The 21,300-nt window shown below is 41.7% G+C and overlaps 1 protein-coding gene across 10 annotated transcripts in view; it reads right to left on the minus strand.

The window, feature by feature from the left end:
• Positions 1–10,811: 10,811 nt before the first annotated feature.
• slc8a1b (solute carrier family 8 member 1b) overlaps positions 10,812–21,300 on the minus strand; it is a gene marked incomplete at its 3' end in the record, with an annotated part of 114,105 nt that continues 103,616 nt past the window's right edge. For all 10 annotated transcript variants that reach the window (XM_084561531.1, XM_084561532.1, XM_084561536.1 and 7 more), the window contains exons 7-10: positions 16,330–16,515; positions 16,111–16,200; positions 11,349–11,452; positions 10,812–11,084 (exon numbers count right to left, since the gene is read on the minus strand). In XM_084561531.1, the coding sequence (XP_084417657.1) occupies positions 10,812–11,084; positions 11,349–11,452; positions 16,111–16,200; positions 16,330–16,515 (653 nt within the window). The remainder of the gene's footprint in view (positions 11,085–11,348; positions 11,453–16,110; positions 16,201–16,329; positions 16,516–21,300) is intronic.

Raw genomic sequence — 21,300 nt, forward strand, 5'->3', positions numbered from 1 at the left:
TGGCACAGATTTGGCAGAAAACCTTCTTCTCCAACATTGTACTGCAAGAACCACCTCCCTGCTAAACTAAAGCTTAGCACAGAGTGTATCAGCATGACTGCATGTTACTAAGGGGTCCGCAGATTGCTACGAGTCAACCACTGATGGAGAAGCGTGAATGAACGAGATGATTCCAATAAGCTCATTCATGCAATTCATGGACCCTAAATGTAATTTTAATGGTTTTAACATGGGATCAAAGTCAAAGCCGGCTTGAAATAGCCACAGGCCTTAATAACACATACACTAGCTTCATAGCTTTTAGGCATTAAGCAGTTTTCTTGTTAAAGTGGAAAAGGCAAGTGAGACAGTGAGCACACCACTGATTTCCCCTGGGTTTTTCTCTTCTTTGACGCGCCATAATGTAATAAAAACCACAAACCGTTTTTTGAGTCCTTTAAATAGGTGAAAAAAAGTGAACTTTCATCTAATAAAACTACCCAACTGCTTTGTCTTTGCTTTTCCTTGCAATTAAAATCAATGAAGGAACATGAGGGTAACTGCATCCAACAAATTAAACCGTTTCACCAGTAAAACCACAAATGCACAATAGGCTAAATAAGACACTTGGCCGAGAAAGAGAACTACGTTTTATAGTGTTCAACTTATTCAAGGGCCATGAAACACCAAGTCAGTGGTTGGCCGCTGTCCAGCATCTGTGGCTCTAGTTTTGGTTGCGTGTCTTGCAACATTGCCACTTGTCAGCAGCACAACAAATCTGTGAGAGAGATCTCTCTGATTGCATGTTCATCTTAGAGAACCACAGCACGAGAAGAAAAACAGAAGAGAGGATTCAGACTCACAAATATTTGCACAATGACATGATCATCTAGAATGAATAAACTGTAAACCAGTTGATCAGCGTGATTAAGGCGAGGACAGCACTGTAGCTCTTTTTAGTTTCCTAGCCTCTCAGCTAATAGCAGCTCTTCCTCCTCCTACGCGATTAGATTCAACATGTATGCTTTGGTATGTTCATCTCCTTCCTCCTGCTGCCCTCTTCTCCTCCTCCTCCCCTCTCTCTTTCCATCTCTCCAAGCCTCAAGCAGATAGGTTTCTTCCTGTTAAAAGGTAGTTTTTCCCTGCCTCTGTCAGACATAACATTGTGACCACCTTCCTAATATTGTGTAGGTCTCCCTTGTGCCTCCAAAACAGTTATGACTCATCAGAAAATGGACATGGGCCTTCTGAGGGTGTCCTGTTGTAGCTTAGGCTTAATCAGGATTATAGTTGGGTGCCAGAGAGGAGAGTAAATTATATTGTCAACCTGCCAATTTCAAAATTAGATTAATAATGAATGAAATTAGCCTGGTTAGCTTAGTGCCTGTGACACAAAAGGCATAAACAAAAGGAAGACACATTATAACTCAGCATACACAAAGATCAGATTAATCTGTCACTGTCCAATCAAACATTTCCACAGAGGCCGATACTCAAACGGAAATGCCCGTAAATTCAGGACTGTAGAACCAGCCCCACATTTAACCAATGGCAATAAAATGAAAGTTTGTTAATCTCTTACTTTCCAACTTTCAAAATAAAATCCAAAAGTGTTTGGACGTGTATGAGTGTGTGTATTGGAGATGTTTGAAGGCCCTTTTTTTAATTTGAGGCAGTTCAGTTCAGTTGAGAGTGTTTGTAAATATGGATGGATGAGAGTTGCGTGCATGGAGGCATGAGTGTGAGAAGCCTGGAGAGTTTAGAAGATAACTTAGCTATGACAGAAGGGAAGGTAAAGTCCACCGTTCGGTCCCAGTCAGTCAATGAGATTTTCATCTGGCCTCATTTGATTAACTCCAAGGATTTCTTCCACCGGTCGCTTTCTCCCAATGTAGTTGGGTATATCCAGCTGATTTTGGTTACTATTTGTCCTTCTTTGTTTACTTTGAAATAAGTAATTCTGCTTCTTCTTCTTCTTCTTCTTTTTATATGGCGGTTGGCAACCAGCTTTTTGGTGCATTACCGCCACCATCTGGAAATAAGTAATTGAATAATTTCTTCTTTTTTCATTAATTTACTCTTAGTTATCGCTTTTGTTACTCTCACTTCTTGCTCTGTTATCCTCCATGCTGCTTTCAGTAGTCGAGTGACTGATTTTCCACCTCAGGTGTGTCCAATTTATCTTCTCCCTCCCCTCTTCTTTTCCTGTCTAGGTGGAAAATGATTGGTTGGTCTGTTGTCCTATGTCTCTGCTGCACTTTGGGCTCCATTGTCACAAGATGTCAGTGGTTTTAATGTTGTGGCTGATCAGTGTATGCCATTGGTTGTATTCACCATGGTGTGTTCAAGTGCACCTTTTTGGTCCAGACAAAGGCTACATGAGATAAAAGTAGGCCGGCCTTCGTTTGGTGTGTCGGTACCTTAAATCTGCTGCAATACAGATAGCAGATTTAATTAGCCCATTTGTCAAACTCTTAGTTCCGTGCTCCATCCTTTTCTAGCTTAAAAGGAGCTTTTCTTTTTTTTTTTTGTACAAAATCATTTATTTTTCTGAATTTCCTCTAACAAAGAGCGAGTTGTAAATACGCGCGTTGAAGGAAAATAAATGGAGACAATACATGAAATGACAGAATTAATCAGAGCCGATGCAGACGTCGCTTCCATCCCCGACACAATGGCAGAACAAGTCCGATGACAGCTAACGACTCGTCAGCCATTCAAACAAATGTCATCCTCGTCGTCAACAGTCTGAGCACGTGAAAGAACACGGCTGTTTGTGTGCACGAGCGGCCGAGCGCGAGACAAAGGGAGAAGGAGGCACCGCGGTGAAGAGCTGGCCGCAATTCCCGTTTACTTCCACTGAATGAAAATATAAATGCTAATGGGAACTTGCATAATAATTAAGCTTTTATATTAAAGCTTCTTTTCAGTGTAGACTGCATGTAACAAACTCGCACTACACACACACACACACATACACAAAGACAGTGGACTCACGAGGTCTCTGAAACAGGGTATCCCAAACTTTATTTTACTGGTTTTATCAGAAGTACCAGGTACCATGGAGAGCAGTCACAGTTAGTGGCAACACACATACAACAACTTTCTTCCTATCAGTTGGTGTTCAACAAAACTTCATAATATTAAAAAAAAAAAATAAACTAAAGAAAATTAATAAATGCACACACACACAAAGAGGAACAGCTGCACAGAAAGAGAAAAAATATCTTCATTATTACAAACTGTTGCGGTTATTGTTCCATTTAAAAAAAAAACACACACACACCAAAGCAAATGAACAAACATATCCCCAACTACACCCATGGACAGCGAAGAGAAGGATAGAGAAAGAAAGAAAGAAAGAAAGGGATGGACAGATGGAGGGAAAGAATGGATGTGGAAAAATGGATAAAGGAAAAAAATATGAAAAGAGGGTTATAGCAACTAAGAAAAAAAAAAAAATAATAACAGATGGTTCAGAGTCAGACAGATGGCGACTTAAATAAAGACAGGTAATCCTGTGAGAGGGTCAGACAGGCAGGTATACTACTGTATGTGACGATGGATGGAACATGTAAGAAGACAGGAAACGGGTGAATACGAGCATGTACGGAGATACTGTTGGGTCAGATCAGACAGACTGACAGACAGATTCAAAGACTGATTCAAACACTGACAAAAGCCCATCTGAAACACTCCTGAAACTGAAAAATAAAAGCAGAGAGAGAGAGAGAGCGAGAGAGAGAGAGAAAGAGGGGAGAAGAAAGCGGATGAACGAGAAGAAAGAGCGAGGCAGAGATAGAAACAACCCTTAAGCAAACTACAACTTCTCCATAAAAGGCAATATATGTCATTCTTGAGTGTAGTGAGCGTTTTTTGTTTCCTTTAAATAAATATGTAGAATTAATTCTCTATGGTTAGCGTGATGGCCACACAGTCCACCTCACTTATAACACTGTACAGTATATACACAATATTATTATTATTTCTTTAATGACAAAATAACCTTTAACATACAGTATTCCTCGTCCTCTGTCAGAGAATACAGCCACGGTATTAGAAGTAGCAAGCAGTGTCTTTTTTTTGTTTTGTACAAATAACCCATGCAACTCCCGTATAGATTATTTATTTAAGATACATAGCTCCTTTAAGATCTCATCTCTCATTCAATAACAGCAGATATTGCCTTTTCAACAAAAATATAACCTTAATTAGTTAATCAGTCATGTGCAAGTTACTCCCAAACAAAAGACGCCTGTTTAAATTAAAAACAAAATGTCGTTAAGCTCTACGTACGTTACAAAAATGTAACTGAATAGGATCAAAGATGAACAGAAAACCTGAATCTGTACAACATTCAGACCACTTTTTTTCTCTTTTTTTTTGTTTTTTTGTCAACACCAGGGGAATGGGACACGATTCTCTATAACTATATACAGACATGTTATCATTCATGCACAGTGTCAACAAGTAGCACATTGACATTCCAAGATATGGAAAACGTGGCAAAGGGAGACGGAGGGTAAAAAGGGGAGGAGGGAGGGGGGAGGCTTGGGAAGGAGAGGGGAGGGGAGTACAGAACGAAAGGGTGGCTGCCGGTTTTGGTTACTTTAGCAGCAGAGAGCTCGAGAAAGAAAGACAAAGAGAGGGTGAAGAGACACAGAGGGACAGATAAGACACCATAACAATACACATGCTGGGCAGGAGAAGTCCATTTCAATCTCACTGACCCAGAAATCAATTTATGGCTGTAACTTCATGTTTTTATATTTTATATTTTTTATATATATATTTTTTTTTATTTCATTTTCACCTTCATCCTCCTCGTCTTCCTTCTCTTCCTTCTTGTCAACATCCATTTACATTGTACTTGTTAAATTTAAGGGTAGAGAATAGCTCTGGTAATGTTTTTTTTTTTTTCCTTTTTTATCCAACAGCACATTAATTGCCGTGCCACAGTCTCCGGTGACGCCGCACAGCTTGTACCGCAAGCAGGTGTGTTTGTCCTTCCTTTCACGCGTTTGTTTGTCTGTCTGGTGTTGCATGTATTTATTCCTCAGTCTGTCGAAGAGACAGTCAGTTAAGAAGTGAGCGAGGCAACAGAAACGTATCGCGAACCTTTACATCAGAAGCAACATCGTTAATGGCTCACAACTGATTCACCACCACTTGTTTTTTTTCTTTTTTTTTTTTTTTTTACATCAGGTACATCGTCATTATTATTGTGTAAATCAGAGTCGAAAAACAAAATCTCTGTTGTTGTCTACACCAGGAGAAGAGCTGTTAACAAAACAACATAGCAACCGTTTCACAGAAGTGACGAGAACCAGTGCAATGATTTTCCTTCATTTAAAACCCAGTTCTTCTTCAAACCCCACCATAGAAGAGTTAAGTAATAAACCAATACGATTGTTTTCCATAGCTACTTTTCCACCCTTGCTTGCTCTTAGTGTTATATGTACAGTGGTGGCCTGGCTAACCTTTGACCCTTCGAACCTCAGAGGTCCAAACCAAGGTAGGAAGCTAAATTCAAGTACTACTGTGGCTCTTCATCTGAACACATGGCTTCAGAGGAGAAGAACTTGGTTGGATGTTTATGATGCCTTCAATTGGGTTTGTGTTCAGATTTTGGCCTGAAGGATCCGATATCGATTCTTAAAATCCTCGGATTGATGTTTTTAATACACGCCGCCGTTTCCTGCATCCTCTCGCTAACAAATCTCACTGCGGCCTCGCAAGACCGTAAAAACGAGATTGGGGTGATCCAAAAGACGACAGGAGCTCCAACTCTGAGAGCACTGTCAGGCCTGAGAGCTGATTGGATTTAAAAATGACGATGACGGAGAAGGGCTGCACAAACGAGAAGCCACATGCAAGATGTACCAAGAAGAGGTAAAATATTTGCGTAAATACCACAAATCTCTGGAACTGATGACAAGATTCGATTAAGTTGTACGTAAAATTGTTGCTAAACTAAATTATCTCCAAATGAATTGATATTGCATTGAATAGAATAGGAACCTTGTGGATCTGATTCAAATCGATGGAAGTCAATTTTTGGTGGCTGGTAAGTTAATTTAGTCATAGTTTCGTCATGATGATACTCCTGAGAGTCTAATCGTCTCAGTTTGCCACAACATTTCCTACATGTTAACCTAAAGTGTGGCTAGCAGCCACGTTCTCACGACTTACGGCCGACGTGTCTTCATTTTGCGTACACGTCTTCTCACGTCATGAGCTCACAAGTTCCATTTGAAGGCAGCGTTACAATCGTAGCAGGCAAAGCGGTCAAAAACGCCTGTTAGCCGGGTTTAGCTTCCCTCCTTGATTCAAACCCTGTACAGCTGTCATCAGACCAGCTTTTAAGCCAAGGTAGGTACACTGAGAGCGGCGATGCAACAAAGCCGGCGTAGCGACAGAGCTAACCTCCCACAAATAAGAAACGTTAGCTTCTGGAAAATTGCGCAACCAATGAATTTGATGCAAACAACTACATTACTGCAAGCCTTAAATTCTTGCTCTAGAATCTAACAAATTAGGTAGCAGGCACACTTTAAGTAAATCCAACATGATTTATACCCTGCTGAAGTTACTCAAAAATGGATGCAAACAGCTTCGATATATATGTATATAGATTTTTTTTTTTTTTGCGCAAGCTATCTTTTATTTCTTTTTACAGTGTCTAAACCTTCAGCTCCATGCCAGTGAAGAGACAAATACATACAAATTTAAATAGAAAGGTTTTGGGTCAGGTTAAAACAACAATGCTTTTTTGTCACTTTTCAGATTGTTAATGAAATATGAATAATATTTGGCGTTTTAAGAAAGATCCATTGGTTAGAAAAGCCTTTACAGTTTGGACTGGAAATATTAAGTTTCTGATAGAAAGATTTCCCTTTGGCAAAACAGGGGTAAACTGCCACTCCAAGGCCTTCTCATGAGAACAGCTACTCTAATATGGAGAGCCGCACATTGTGCAGAGTTTGGCAAATGCAAGTAATCTCATTTATGTGTTTGTTTGGCCGTCAAAAGATTATTTCATCAGTAAGTTTATATAAATGTGTGTTCCAAACCGTGCAGCATTAGGCGCCTTCGAACCAAACCGAAACCTTTTTTTTCTGTCTGTATTTCCACTGCCTGTAGGAACTCTGAAGTGATGTGGTAGCTGTTCAGTGGGTGGTTAAACAACATAATATGCTTATGCTATAGGCTCAGTAAAGCACGGACTTCATTACTGGTTCATTTCTTCATGTTTTGCGCCGTTATTTAAGGCTAATGTTGAGAGCTGTAGTTTATACAGGTAACCTTTTACCAACGTTTAGCTTCTTGATAATTTCCATTTCTGCATTCATGTGTTCACCCAATCAACGTACACTCACATCCAGACCAGTCACTGAACAGCTACTTCACTCAAGGTTCCTTGTGTACCCTGAAACAAAGACCCTAAAAGCAGAGTTCAAGGAACTATGAAGGTTCTCAGTTCCTGCAGTACAGACACAAAAAAAGGGGAATCCTTCCTCAGTTACTAGAACTACAAAAAGGTTCCTCTGGCGTGAAAGCGCCTATTGAGGCTGCAACAACTAAAGTCTGTAACAACACACGAGTTTTAATCAGAATTGCGTGCCGTGTCGGACCTCTTTGTAGCGTCACCCATCTTTTGGTGAATTGAAATTGTACAAAACACTGGACATTCAAACTATTTCCGTCCTCAAGCTACTCCGTATTTGCCAAACTTACCCAATCCAGGGCCCTGCTCAGCTCTACTCTCTCACAGGGGTTGAAAGCTGTTTGTGACAAGATTGTTGCAAGGTTCAAAATGGATTACATCTAGCCCCAACTACTTACTCTACAGATGACATTAAGAATACTATTTATTATATTATACATAGAGTAAAAAACACGACGTCAGCAGGGAAATTCTGGCCAATTCAAATGCACGCAGCAGTGCCATCCAACAAACTACTGGCTTTTACTTTTTTATGCTCACACACAGTTTAGTAAGTTTCGTGGACGCTGAGATCACTGCGATTTTAGCTGAACGAGTAAAGCAGTTAACAGTCTGAAGTCTAAACTTCTCTGACAGTCAAGATATGCTTGAAGATTTATATTGTGCCTCTTTAACTTAAGTTTTGGAGATTTCTTGTCTTTCTAATACTGAATCATTAAAGAGGATTCACAGTCTGTTAGTGTTTGACATTGTCACTTTGTCATGCTTTTGCATTTAATGTAGTTGAATGTGGGTTACTTTGCTGCTCACCGAAAAGTTTAGTTTCCTAATGTCTACTTTGTGTACTTCCTTGAGGTCATTTTTGGTAACTAGTGTCCCCAGACAGCCCACGTAGTGTTTACACAACCTCCAGTTACCTCTGAAGCTGTTACAACATTTTTGTAGACGGAGGAAAAAATGCACCCATCTCCCATCGTGCACACAGAGCAGCGATCAAACTGAAGCTCGAAATTCAGTCTGAGGAGAGCTGAGATACAGTGGTGTCGTTTTCCATCAAACCAATAGATTTGACTTCACTGTAGACCTTGTTTGTGAGATTTGATGTTTCAACATTTGACAGTTTCGCCTCGACAGAGCCCCTTGTTTGTCCAAGATTGAGAGCCTAACTATTAAGATAGACTCACTTTTTTTTTTTTTTTTGGGCCCAGGGAATTTCTGGGCATTTTCCAGCATACAGGACATCATATAAGTTATAACAGGATCTCAGAATAGATGTACCTTATGTTAGATGTCTAAACACATGTCCAACTATTCCTTCCTCTGATGGCTTTCATGTTAACAGTGAAAACTGTCTGCTGACAGAACGTGTTAAAGGTTGTTTTCATTCAACTTCAAAATGTGAATCATGCATATTACATTATGGTTCCTTATTTAAGAGCAAACACATACCCTTGAATAAAGAAATAATATAAAGTGAGATGTTAATTGCTTCCTTTGGGTTAAGGCCTTCACGATGCAGCTAGAAGGCTAGAGCGTTTAGGCATAATAATGAGAAGAGAACACAGCATGAATGTTTTGTTTTGGAAATAAAGCTGACTGCAAGTTATCGGAAGTCTTTGCATTATATTGGCAAAGACTCCCAACAAGAAAGGTTGAAGCAGGCTGCTTCTTCCAATGTCTAGATAATTCGGGATACTTGGCCTTGTGCGATGATGAAGCCATGTAACTGCTATTTCACCAAGTTGTAGTGTTTATCTTTTTGATGCCGCGGTGAAGCAAAGTCCTACCAACTGAGGAGTTAATGTAAAAGGTTTAGCAACAGAAGCCCCCGTTATAAAAAGCCCCCAGATGACCAATCTACGTAAAGAATTATAAATCAAGTGTTGGGTGAGGGAGTAAGGAGTGGTTGTTCGTTACACAGCCCTTGAGGATTTGGATTGGTCCACTGACCAGCCAGGGGGAGGTGCTTAAGACACACAGGGGTATTGGCTGAAGCTGTTGAGTGAACCAAACGGCATCAAAGTGAGATAAATGACGGCACAGACGAACATGAAGCAGAAGGCCTGTGAGGCTTCACTGAGGGCGGTCACCTACGTTGTTGCCTACGTCTACTACAATGATTGACAAATAATGGTGGCAACCCATTGGTGGTAAACCAGGTAACAGAATTCCACAGTTTAAAACAAAAACAAAACAGAAACAAACACCTAAGATAAACCTAGATATTTATGCAATGTTAATAGTTTCTCTAACAGTTTTTAACGGTAGAGTTGGCCGCTTGGTCTTTTCAGACGCGGCCTTATTAAAGGTAAAAGCACACTAACCCCTTCTGGATTCAAATTAGACCTTAAATCATTTACATCTACAGTATAAAGCAACAGAAAGAGGGCCCGTTCAGGAGCGTATGGCGGAACCGAGACATTCAGAAGGAAAATAGTAGAGCTGTAATGTACGTTCAGCTATTTGTATTTACATGTCTAAACTCATTGGCATTTCGCCTCACTGAATGTGCCCTCCCATAGCAAAGTCTTACTCAGCATTTCTACAGGCTGGGAGAGCGAGAGTCAAAAAAAACCTCGGGTACAAAAGCGTATTCCGTCTCACGCAGCGACAGCGAAACGAGAGGCGTATTTTTCACAGTACTTGACCTTCTTCTCACAACACACAAGCACAGAAACACACTGTCACACACCAGCACGCGCACAGTTTGTTGTCATTGAACAGTTGTGGCAATGTATCCGGTTTCGGCTGTATTTTCAGTATGGTCTGGTCATGCATGTACATACTGATGCAGTTATTCTGTCTTTTTCTGGCTCACTCGTGCCTGTTGACGTAGCTGGACGCAAGCGATGCTTTGCTCTCCAACTGGAAGATGATAGATGCGATGGCTAGGAGCTGTGATGGCGCACGCTCACTCCTCCTGTTTAAACACACTTTGATATCTGTATGGTTGAACCACAGTGTGTTTCTTTCTGTGTATGTGTGTTTGATACTTTAAGGATTACGTATTATGGGAGTGAGGTTAAGATAACTTGATTGGTTTGAATTTGTCAAGCGAGACGAAAAATGAATCCCTTTATAAATCCCTTTGACGTCATGTTTCGATCTTCTGAGCGACTTCTTCAGCTCTTATGATTCTCATTTTTATTGTTGTCCTTCCATGCATCCGTGCCCCCTTCCATTCTGTTATTAGATGCTTTAATGCATCCTCCAGTCCTTCACCTGTACATCCATCCATTCATTCAATCTATTGCGCAAAAGGGAGGGAGCAATAGATCAATGTGACTGCCGCAATTTTCAAATCAATCCATTCTTCACCTCCCCCAGGTTTCTTCCTCCGTGTTCTTCTTCCGTCCCACCCTCCCCTTGGTCTTCTCTAAACACCTTAGAAGCCCTGGATGTGGCAGTAGGCTTCCAGAGAGGAGAAAAGGATGTAGAGGAGCCACAGGCTGACGAACAGCATGGTGGTCAGGACCTTCGCAGTCCGGGGCCCGCCCAGCTCTCCGCCGATCTCTGGCCGCCGTCGATACATCAGCGTGCCGACGCAGATAAAGGCAAAGATGGTGAAGAGCGTGACGGAGAAAGCCAGAGTGCCGGGATCCACCCTGAACTCCTCCCCCTTGCTCTGGTGGTAGATGGCGGCGATGGACCACGCCACCTGTCAAGCATGAGCACAACTGAACTGAATCAAAGTGATACTACGACAGTAGATGTTTATAAAAGTGACTGATGGCTGTGGCACACTATTCCCCATGTCAATCACACACTCATTCATGCAGAACTAAAGAATCGCATGCATACAGTAACATATCAATTATTACAAACACAAGATGATAATTACTACCACAGCAAGCTGACAAGCTTCACTGGATTTTCACCAGATAATAACTAGTCAATCTTAAATTAAATGAGCTGCACTCACCCCAATGCCCAGGAAAACATTGACAGCGTTGGAACCCGTCACATTACCAATGGATGCATCAGCATACTGATCCTGGATAGCAGCTACCTTACTGGCAAATGTATCTGGACGGAGGGAGAAAGGTTTGGAGATCAGAAATGTGCATGCCAATCTGTTGTTTCCATACTGATCATTTTACATGTTTTACACTGCCATCTAAATATGTAAGTATGCCAATCACAAGTCACATTCCTGTTTCCGTCTCCATCACGAAAGAAAGCAAAAGCTGCCAAAGACATGATTAGGGTTTGGCACAGCCATAATGTATTGCACTGAATAATACAAAACGTTCCATTCAGCAGAAATAGTTTCTGATTTACATAAGCTGTTGAACGTTTGACCTCGACACGCAGTTACACAAGATCACAGTGACAGAGAAGGACATGCTTGACAAATGCAGAACACTTATAATTATTAAAACAGAGTGCTGTGCAAAATCCACTTTTCCACTTTTAGACAGAGAGCCCTAAATTAGAAACCCCAATCTTTAATCCTGTTACAGTGTTTCTTCACTGGCGGCCAGCGGGAGCAGGATTCGGTCCAAGATCAATAATTTACGAGGCTGAATCTCAGTTTGCAGGGACAAACAAATCTCGGCCTGGCAGCTAATCAGCGTTGTGTTGCCGGGTCCCAAAATTTGTCCCCGGTTTTATGTTTGCCAAACTACGGCGACTCCAGAGGGACACTCTCACTCAAGGATCAGCGGAGACCCTGCCAAATCTCAACAATAGGCTCTTCGGTGAACAAATAGCCAACTGGTCAGTTATCACTCTTTACTCTTGCTAATTTCCAAGCCATCTTCTCTTCATTAGTGATTCATGTCCTCTTGCTTTCCTCTGCCAGATACAGCAAGAGCAGATAAAGAGTGAGAAAAGGCAAGGAAGTGATGGATAAAGAGAGAAGGAAGGGCCTCCTTGAAGTGGCAGCCAAACTGGCGGAGGAAAAGAGGATAATGAGAGGGCTGGAAGAGGATGGTGTGAGGGGGGTGAGGGAACGGGGGGCCAGTGAAAAAGTCCAGCGAAGATAAATCTCCCTATACATCTTAAAGCTTTAAGGAACGGCCTGGTGGGCTTAACTGTGTGTATGTGTATGGGCTCTATTTACGTCTGCCCATTGGCCTGCAAGTGTTCTTTTTATAAGTGCACACATGTACAATGTACACTTTTGTGTGTTTGTGAACGACGCCACCTGGGTCCAATCTGATACCGTTCCTCCACCAGCTGGCAAAGGCGTGCATGTCTGTGCATCAGTTGGTCTTTGAGTGCTTGAGAGCCTGATTGAGTGGGTGAGTGCGTGGGCGCTTGCATGTTCGGTAGCAGCATGTGTGCATGTTTGTGCGTCTTTGTAGAAGACAGGTTCTACTCTGCAGCTCCCTCTGTGAGAATACGTCTCCCTAGAGAACTTTCTGCCCTTTTCCGCCGCATTTCTGTCAATCAACCAGTCTCGCTCTCTCTCTCTCTCTCTCTCTTTCTGTCTCATCCTATCTCTCCTTCCCCCCTCTCTCTCGTGCTCCTCTTTTCCCCATTGCCTCTTAAAGTGGAAGGACACACTGGGGAGCACTGATGGGTTTGTGATAATCTGGCAATCTCTCAGATTTGTGGAAACTCTTGTCTGGTGTTGCCGATAGAGGAAAGTTAGTCCTCTGGGGCCCATGAATAATCTGAGGGAAATCTGGCTCTTGGATCTGGACACTCTTTGTCAAGGAACAAACTGTCATAGGGGAAATGGGGAGCAGACAGTTAAACAGGGGGTTATGAAAACAGTTACAAATGATCTTCTTGGGACATAAATATCCAAAAGTGATTTCATTGCAGCCTGGGCAAAACTTTTCAAGATATGTTGCCATGGAATGGAAACACCACCCAATTTTAAAATCAGATTACAAGGAAGGAGAAGCTTCACAGATAGTCTTCTCTCTAACCTCATAATAGTGCCACACACACTACAGGATATTGTTTAGATCATCGTGCCAGGTAATGACGAGAAATATGTACTGAACAACATTCATTGGCTGTCATGAAAGTACTGACATACTCACGCAGATTTTAAATCCGAAACAACAAATGCGTTTGACATCATTCACAGCGGCACAGATGAGTCTGTGAGCAGTCTGGGAGGTTTAAGATCAGACCTTTAAAGACCTCACATTAACAAATAATCTGGATTTCTCCACCGATTCTTGAGAATATATCAGCCCAAAACCTCTGTAGCCTGAGCCTGCAGTGGCCAATATTGTATCAAGGACTGGATTTTGGGACATCAAGACAGATGTCTCCAGTTTTTTTTTTAGACTGTATACCATTTTAATTAATAAATGACTTTAACAAATAAAAACAACAACAGCAACTGATTATTTAAGAACTTATTTAAGAATAATTACAGAAACAAGTGATTTACCTCTCTGTCAGTGATCTCTGGCTGTCACCAAGGTTTCTCTTCACATGAATGAATAGATGCTTTACTGTCTAGACCTAACATGCACTGCACAGCACTTCCTGTCTTGTAACTCTTCTTTCTCACAGAGGTCCATCGTGTATTTTTGGTGATTTTCCAAAGCCAAGATACAATGAAACATAGTATGCTTTAAGTACACTGTGGATTAATAAACTAGGGCTCAAAGGATTTGAATTAGATTTTCTTTAGTTTCTAATTCTCGTTCAGCAGCTCCACTTCTGTTGTTTTCTTCTCCATCCCTTTCTGTGTGAGTGTTGTGTTAGCCTGGCTAACTGTGATAAACGAGGTTAATCATCATGAAACTGCAGCACAGGATGGGTTTTATTAACTGTGTGTGTGTTGTGTGTGTGTGTGGGCCACTGGGGGTTCTGTTAATAAGGCTGAGAGACACCGAAAGGCTGAAACACTTTGTTTCCATTCAGCAGCTTTGCACTATTTGTGCACGCCTGTTTTTATGTGTGTGTTTTGAGCAGCTGTATGTATGTGTGCAACTGTTAACAAATGTATATTTTTGTGTGTGTGCACCTACAGTGTTTGCACCTACAGTAAATTACATCTGTGCTTATATGTGTGCACGTCTGAGTGTGTGTTTTTACCCCTTAGCTTCCCAAATGGGAGGACTGAGACCACCTGAGTCTGACATGACAAATAGCCCAATTCTAACCACACATGGTAGGAACGGCACAAGTGTCTGTGTGTGTGCAAGTGTGAAAAGCGACCATAAGGATGGAGGTTTGAAGGTTCTGTATGTTCTAGGTTATTTACATCTTGCACTAGTATGAGCTGTGAGTCTGATTGCGGTGTGGGTGTGTGTCTGCAGATGGAGACGACTGGGGGCCAAGGTTAAAACATATTTAGCCGTGGCTGAATGCAGTCAGTCATTCTTCATGTTTAGAGGATGATCAATGTACTGCCTGCAGACTGCACTGCTTGGTCTAACAGGAACCAGCATATTAAAAAAAAAATGGTACATAGACCTGGAACTATTGGGTCAATCCTGGTAAATATTCCCTCAGCAGAACAGCCAAGCACAATAGGAGCAGTGGCCTATTTAAATGACTGCTTAAATGCAATTTTTTTTTTTTTTTTTTTTTTATCTATTTGTTATTTAAATGGAAACATTTGTGAATATTATCATTATCAGGGTTGTGACTATCATTTGGTTTTTTCAGCCCTTTAACCTATGGAATATTCAGGAATATTGAGTAGGTGATTAATCCTTTGGTTAAGTTACCACTAAATAACAACTATAACCTCTAATGTTAATTAAATTAAAATTATAAATAAATTATAATAACTATTTTAACAGTCTATGAAAGAAGCAACTGTCCAAAAAAAAAAAAAAAAGTGTTGTTTTTAAACCTAATGGTACCATTTGTACCAACGTGCCATAAATCATCAGATATTGTGTATGATTTAACTTCAGTGGTTTGTGCTGACTGCAATAAGAAATAATAGCATGGAAGCTAGCCCAACTTCCCCCTGCCAACAAAAATTTCTGCAGCACAGAGCTCGTCTGGAGTCACTCCACTGAGAACTGATTATGCTCCAGAAAACGTTTGCCAGGCCAATCAAATCATCTGAAGAAGAAGTGAGTAAAATTTTTTTAAATGCGGCTGTATTATTTATCTTCTAAAGGTTGTTTGCACCTACTTAGACTGATCAACATTAGAGGTGTATAACATGTGCAAAAGTAAGGATTTACTATAGCCGTCATTAAATAAAAACTCAAAATAAAATTGACTTTTATCTCTACTCTGTGGTGTAACACGTCAACCCTGAATGTTCCCATTTTTGTAAAAGTGCTATTGTATCCACACATCTTTGTCTTGCCTCGTCCAGCATAGCCATCATCGATTTGTTTGATTGTTGTTTAAAAGAGCGCTGACTTTTATGGGACTTTTATGAAACAGTCCTTGATGCAGGGATACACTCTGTAAAGCTGTCTCCTTTACTCTGCAGTATAAACACAGAAGAAACGAAATGGCAGAAGCTCCTGGTAATAAGAAACGAAGCAAGGAACTGTAAATGTCAACGCATACTCCCTGAAGGGGATCACTGACGAACGCAAATCTATTCTTAAATTGAAGACCTCGGGGTATTATATGCTCATAATGACCTTATCAAGCTAAATACTAAATTCAGAGAGACAAGAGGTTTCGATTAAAGTGGATGGGACGAATCCTGTAGTGGGGATATTTAAGATGATTAAAACAATGTTGGGTTAATCTCTGAAAGTACATCCAGTGTGTGTTTGAACCCTGCTCACCTGGTACAGAGGTCCCCAGTGCAACAAATACTACAGCTGTGACGGAGTCTTTCAGGCCCACTGTGCAGCCAAAATGAGAAGCCAGGTCCCCTGTAATGAATGAAAGGAGTCACCACCATCAGTTAATGTCATTGTCCACTACATCATAAAAATCCAGTCATGTTAGGACCTCTTTTATGTGGTCATAAAATACATCTTATCACTAAAGCTGAAACACACCAATGACGGCGGTGAGCAGTCCGATCATGCAGATGGAGACGACGAAGCAGGCCCAGCCGCTCCAGTAGTCTGTGGGCGGGACGAAGGCGAACAGAACCTTCCAGAAGACGGTGAGGAAGTGCATGACGTAGTCGAAACACGACGGCAGCTTCTCCTCCCCGCACTCGTCATCGTCGTCATCTTCGCCTGGGAGAAAATAGAAAACAGAACGAGTGTTTAAAGAGGAGGTCTGCTAGGTCGGAGTTCTCCTCAAAGTTCTCAACCGCAAAGAGGTGGGTTATTGAACTTTGACTCTGCTGAAGGTCTCTGCTTTTGCTATGATTAAAAATGCAGGACAAGTTAATAAGGAGAGTTTCTGAATATAAGAAATCATGATAATGAGACCAAACAAAAATGCTGCTTGAGTATGAATAGTGGACTAATCTATCATGTCCCGAAGGGCACTGATTAAAGGTCTCTGTGTCTCTACCAGAAAGAAGCCTTGTACATTAAAGTCCATAGTGACAGGTGGTGCAGTCCAATATTACTGCAAAGATAAAACAACTGATTCAATTTGACAGATACCATTTCTGACCCACTAACCGGCAGGTGTGTGTGTGTGTTCGTGTATGTGTGTGTAATGTCAGTATCAGAGTCTAACCATTGCCTCGGGACATGGACCACAGCCAACCATGCTGCTAGGCATTGTTGTGGCATCTGTGTGGTTCAGTGTGTGTGGAAGGACCGACGAAACGAGGGAATAGCTGAAACATGAATTTCAAATTACTTTTTCGCACTCGGTGACACACACACACACACACACGCGCGCGCGCTATTAGCGATCCACGCAGTCTCTGTGTATCTGGCGCCTGTTCGGCTCCATTTATAAATGACTCAAACTAACAAATAAATGAGCCTATCTGCCGCTTCCATGAAACCCGCTGGCTGGGTGAATCCCAGGGAAAGCCATGATCTCTTATTGATTTCACCCGGGTGTATCATTAACATTCACAGAGCCGGCGATGCGTTTAAATGCTTAAAGCAAGCAGACATAACCGTCTGCATCCGGAAACTGAGCTGAGCTTGGACCGTTTCTAGCAACGCAGCTGTTATAAGAGAGTTTATATCAGATAACTGTATTTGTTTAATTGCTAATGACATGTCTCATGCAAAGTTATTCATCCATGTGGTGAATGACCCTTGATTCTGTGGTGCATAATCGTTATGCAGTCTCATAACTTGTAATAATAGTGTTATTAGCAGCAAGGCTGTTAACACACCTTACACACCTTGTAAGTATAAAATTACAAGACTGCCTGATATTTGAGTCATTAAACATTAGTCATGATCCAGGCAGTGTGTTACGCAATCACTATACATTAGCGTGGATTAACATTAAAATGAATTTGCTCTAAAAGGGTCGATAGTTCCCTCACGGGTCACATACCTTGTTTATAATGTAATTAAAAATAAATGTTTCAAATCATCAACTATAAATGAACCGCAGAAGGTCAGCGACGGAGAGCCACGTCCACTTTTGCGCTTTGGAGCGCGGACGCACTTAATGGATTATAAAACAAGACTCTCGACCTGAGTTATGTCACTTTTTCACCGTCAGCAGCCCTCCTTCCCACCCACACAGTCTGTCACGGCTGAGTGGAGCCACTTCTCTCTCACTTTCTTTCCATTTCTATTCGTGCGTGTGCCCTTTCGCCACAGCCTTGGTCTCTCCTTTTTCATTTTCAGTCCCCGGATGTGTCGATTGCGTGCCCTGCAAGCACCCACGGGGGAAATCATAGGTGAGGTGACCAGACTTCGCAAGATCACGTGACCATCTTCCCTGGTTTCAATCTATGTCCTTTACTGCTTGTTGGCTTTCAAAGCTTGATCTCATTGGTTTTAATTAGCCTGTGATAGACAGATGGTTCATCCATTCACCTGCTAGTTTTGTTTCCAAAAGGTTAGAGTACTGCATACAGTCTGAAAGTGGTGCGATTGAAATGCAAGCTAATCCACTGTCTGCTTCCTTGTTATCGTCTAATGGCCACTTAGTTTTGAGTTATTTTGTCCCTTACTGGAATACAACACCACACTCCTAATTGGACACGTTTCTAACAACTAATTTGTTTTATAACTTCTTTGTCACTGCGTGGAAAGAACTGCACTAGAGCTGTGTTGATGAGATGCTGCCGCTGAACCGAGCGCCCTCCCAGGATGTGGGCTTCAGCCGGTCCCTGCAAAAATAATTACTGGACAAACACAAACACCCTACACATGTCCTGATCAATCACGTTAAAGGCATTATTGACAGAAGATAAAATCTGGTCCACTGACCACGGCTGAGTTGTGCACAAACGTTTCATGACTGAGAGATTAGATTTTAATGAGCCTTTATAGATTTGATCATTTATTGCAGCATAAAATGTTAATAGTTATTTGTCCCTGGGGCCCATCTTTTATAACAGCCCACTATAAAATAATGTGCAGATGGTTTAATCCACTTTAGAGATGTCTCAAATCGTAGTACAAGTTCATTTGGGACCTGAATGTGAATAAACTGTTTCATACACGGATCAGCCACATTAAAACCACTGACAGGGGAAGTAAATAACATTGACCATCTTGTGACAATAATTGTTATAATAATTGTTCTGCTGGGAAATTTTTGGACCTGGCATTCATGTGGATGTTACTTAGACATGTAGCACCCACCTAGACCAGATCAGACACCCCCACCCCATAGCAATGACACTCCTTGATGGCAGCAGCCATCCCCAGCAGGATGCAGCCTGACACAGGCACACACAAAAACTATTTAGGAACAACTAAAAAACATGAAGAACAGCACAAGGTGTTGACCTGGCCTCCAAATTCACTAGATCCCAAACTGATCAAGTATCTGTGGGATGATCCACAGAGGCCCCTCCCCTCAACCCATAGGACCCAAAGACCCCACTAACAACATTCTGTTACCAGACACCACAGGACACCCTCAGAAGGCCCATGTCCATTCTCTGATGAGTCACAACTGTTTTGGAGGCACAAGGGAGACCTACACAATATTAGGAAGGTGGTCATAATGTTATGCCTGATCAGTATATTCACGTTTAAAGTTGCACAGGACATCTGAACTGTTCAGCCTTCCACTCTTGTCCTCTCCCTACTTTGGCGATCCTTTTTCGGACACGAGGTGGCTCTTCTGAATTCAAATTCTGTATGATGATGTGACTTTATTTACACATCTGTATAACTTTAGAAATAGATTCAAGCATCTGATGGCTGTCTTTTTCACATCCCATCTCTCTTCTTCTATTTGGCTCATCTTCCTATTCTCCTCCCTCTCCATATGTCTTCTTTTATCTCTTTCTGTGGCCGACTCGTGCCTTCCCTCGCCTTGTTCCTCACTCTTTTCTTCCCTTTTGATGGCATTCTGCTGATTTAGCCTTTTTATTATAATTGAATATTCTCCGTCACTTTCCCGTTTCATCCTTACAAATCCCACCTCACCCCCCTGAAACCTTCTGTCACTGCCGTTGTCAGTCTTTTCACGTGTGTGCCTGCGTGATGCTCGAGTGATTATTCAGTTATTTTTCTGGAGCTTCAACAAAATCAATTGCTATTCGTCTTGGGGTTTGCATAAAACCCCCCCCACAAAAATACAACCGAGCAGTAATTTAAAATCAAACAGGTCCAAAACTAAACCGCACAAAGAAAAACAAATGGTCAAAAAAAACGATGAAACGTAGTCCCACACAAGAATTAATAAAACTAAATGACTATCTGTATGAATTGCTCAATAATTATCACCTTATGCTAATCTGACAGTTTCTTACTCAGGCTTCTCTTTCGAGAAGCACTAGCATGCTGATGTGCTTTGGCATGGAGAAATATTTCATCTGACACACACATATCAGTACTTTCTTTCTTTCTCGCCCTTACAGAGGTCGTGGATGTCTCTTATGTCTTTCTGCTCACTGAGCGTGCCCAGGAGCTGCGCTCTCGTAGGTCAAGGCAGATGGTGGACTGCAGCTTTACGTGCTGACAGCCAAGCGAGGGGTTTGTCCATGAGGACGGTGTGCTTTAAGTGATACGGTCTGTGCTCAGGGGACTGTTAAGAATCATTCATACCACTGTCTGTTTACACACACATATTTCCAGACAGGGAGAAAGTGATGTGGCCAAACAAGCTCCTGGGCAGAAAACTCCAATCTGCAAAAGACCATTCAGTCATTTTTCATTACAGAAGGAGAGAACAAGACACACCATAACAATGAATAATTCATGTCAGGATTCACACAGCTTTGTCACAGGGGTTGTGCAAGAAACCACACAAACACACAGAGATCAATAGAAAAGACACACCTAGCAGTATCCCAAAAGGCACTGGGCATGTATGTGCAGAATCCCAGATGTAGTATCACACACGCAGCAGAGGAAGACAGCCCGTCAGTCAGCCATGCATCTTCAAACGTAGCCTCCAATTTGTGCCTCTCATTAGTGCTTCTCTGACACGGAGGACATCAGTCAAGTCACAGAAATAAGTCGCAGCAGTTGTCAAAAATAAACAGAAGTCAAATTCTGAGAAAGAAGAAGCAAGAAGTCCAAAATCTTCAAAGCCCCTTCGGTCCCAAAAAACAAAAAGAGATTATCTGGGCTGCACAGTGGATCTGAATTTGAAACAGTTTCTTAAGATATGTCTGCAGTCTTTGACCAAGCAAACACTTTAGACCCTGTCTTCTACTGTAGTATGACAGCCGTGTGACTGAGTGTGTGTGTGTGTGTCTGTCAGAATTCATGCTGACATGCTCATGTATATATTCATGATCCGCTGGTCCTGTCATCCTGTCTGGATAGGGCACACACGCTCACGCTCAGAGTCGGGCTGTCAGGCAGCAGAGTCACTGGAGAGCTTCAAATAGACAGCTGACACTTAAAACGAGGTTGAATCTTTCCTCAATGCGCCACGGCACAACAGAAAATCATTAACCTAAC

Source organism: Chelon labrosus, assembly GCF_963514085.1.
Source record: "Chelon labrosus genome assembly, chromosome: 15".
Taxonomy (NCBI): domain Eukaryota; kingdom Metazoa; phylum Chordata; class Actinopteri; order Mugiliformes; family Mugilidae; genus Chelon; species Chelon labrosus.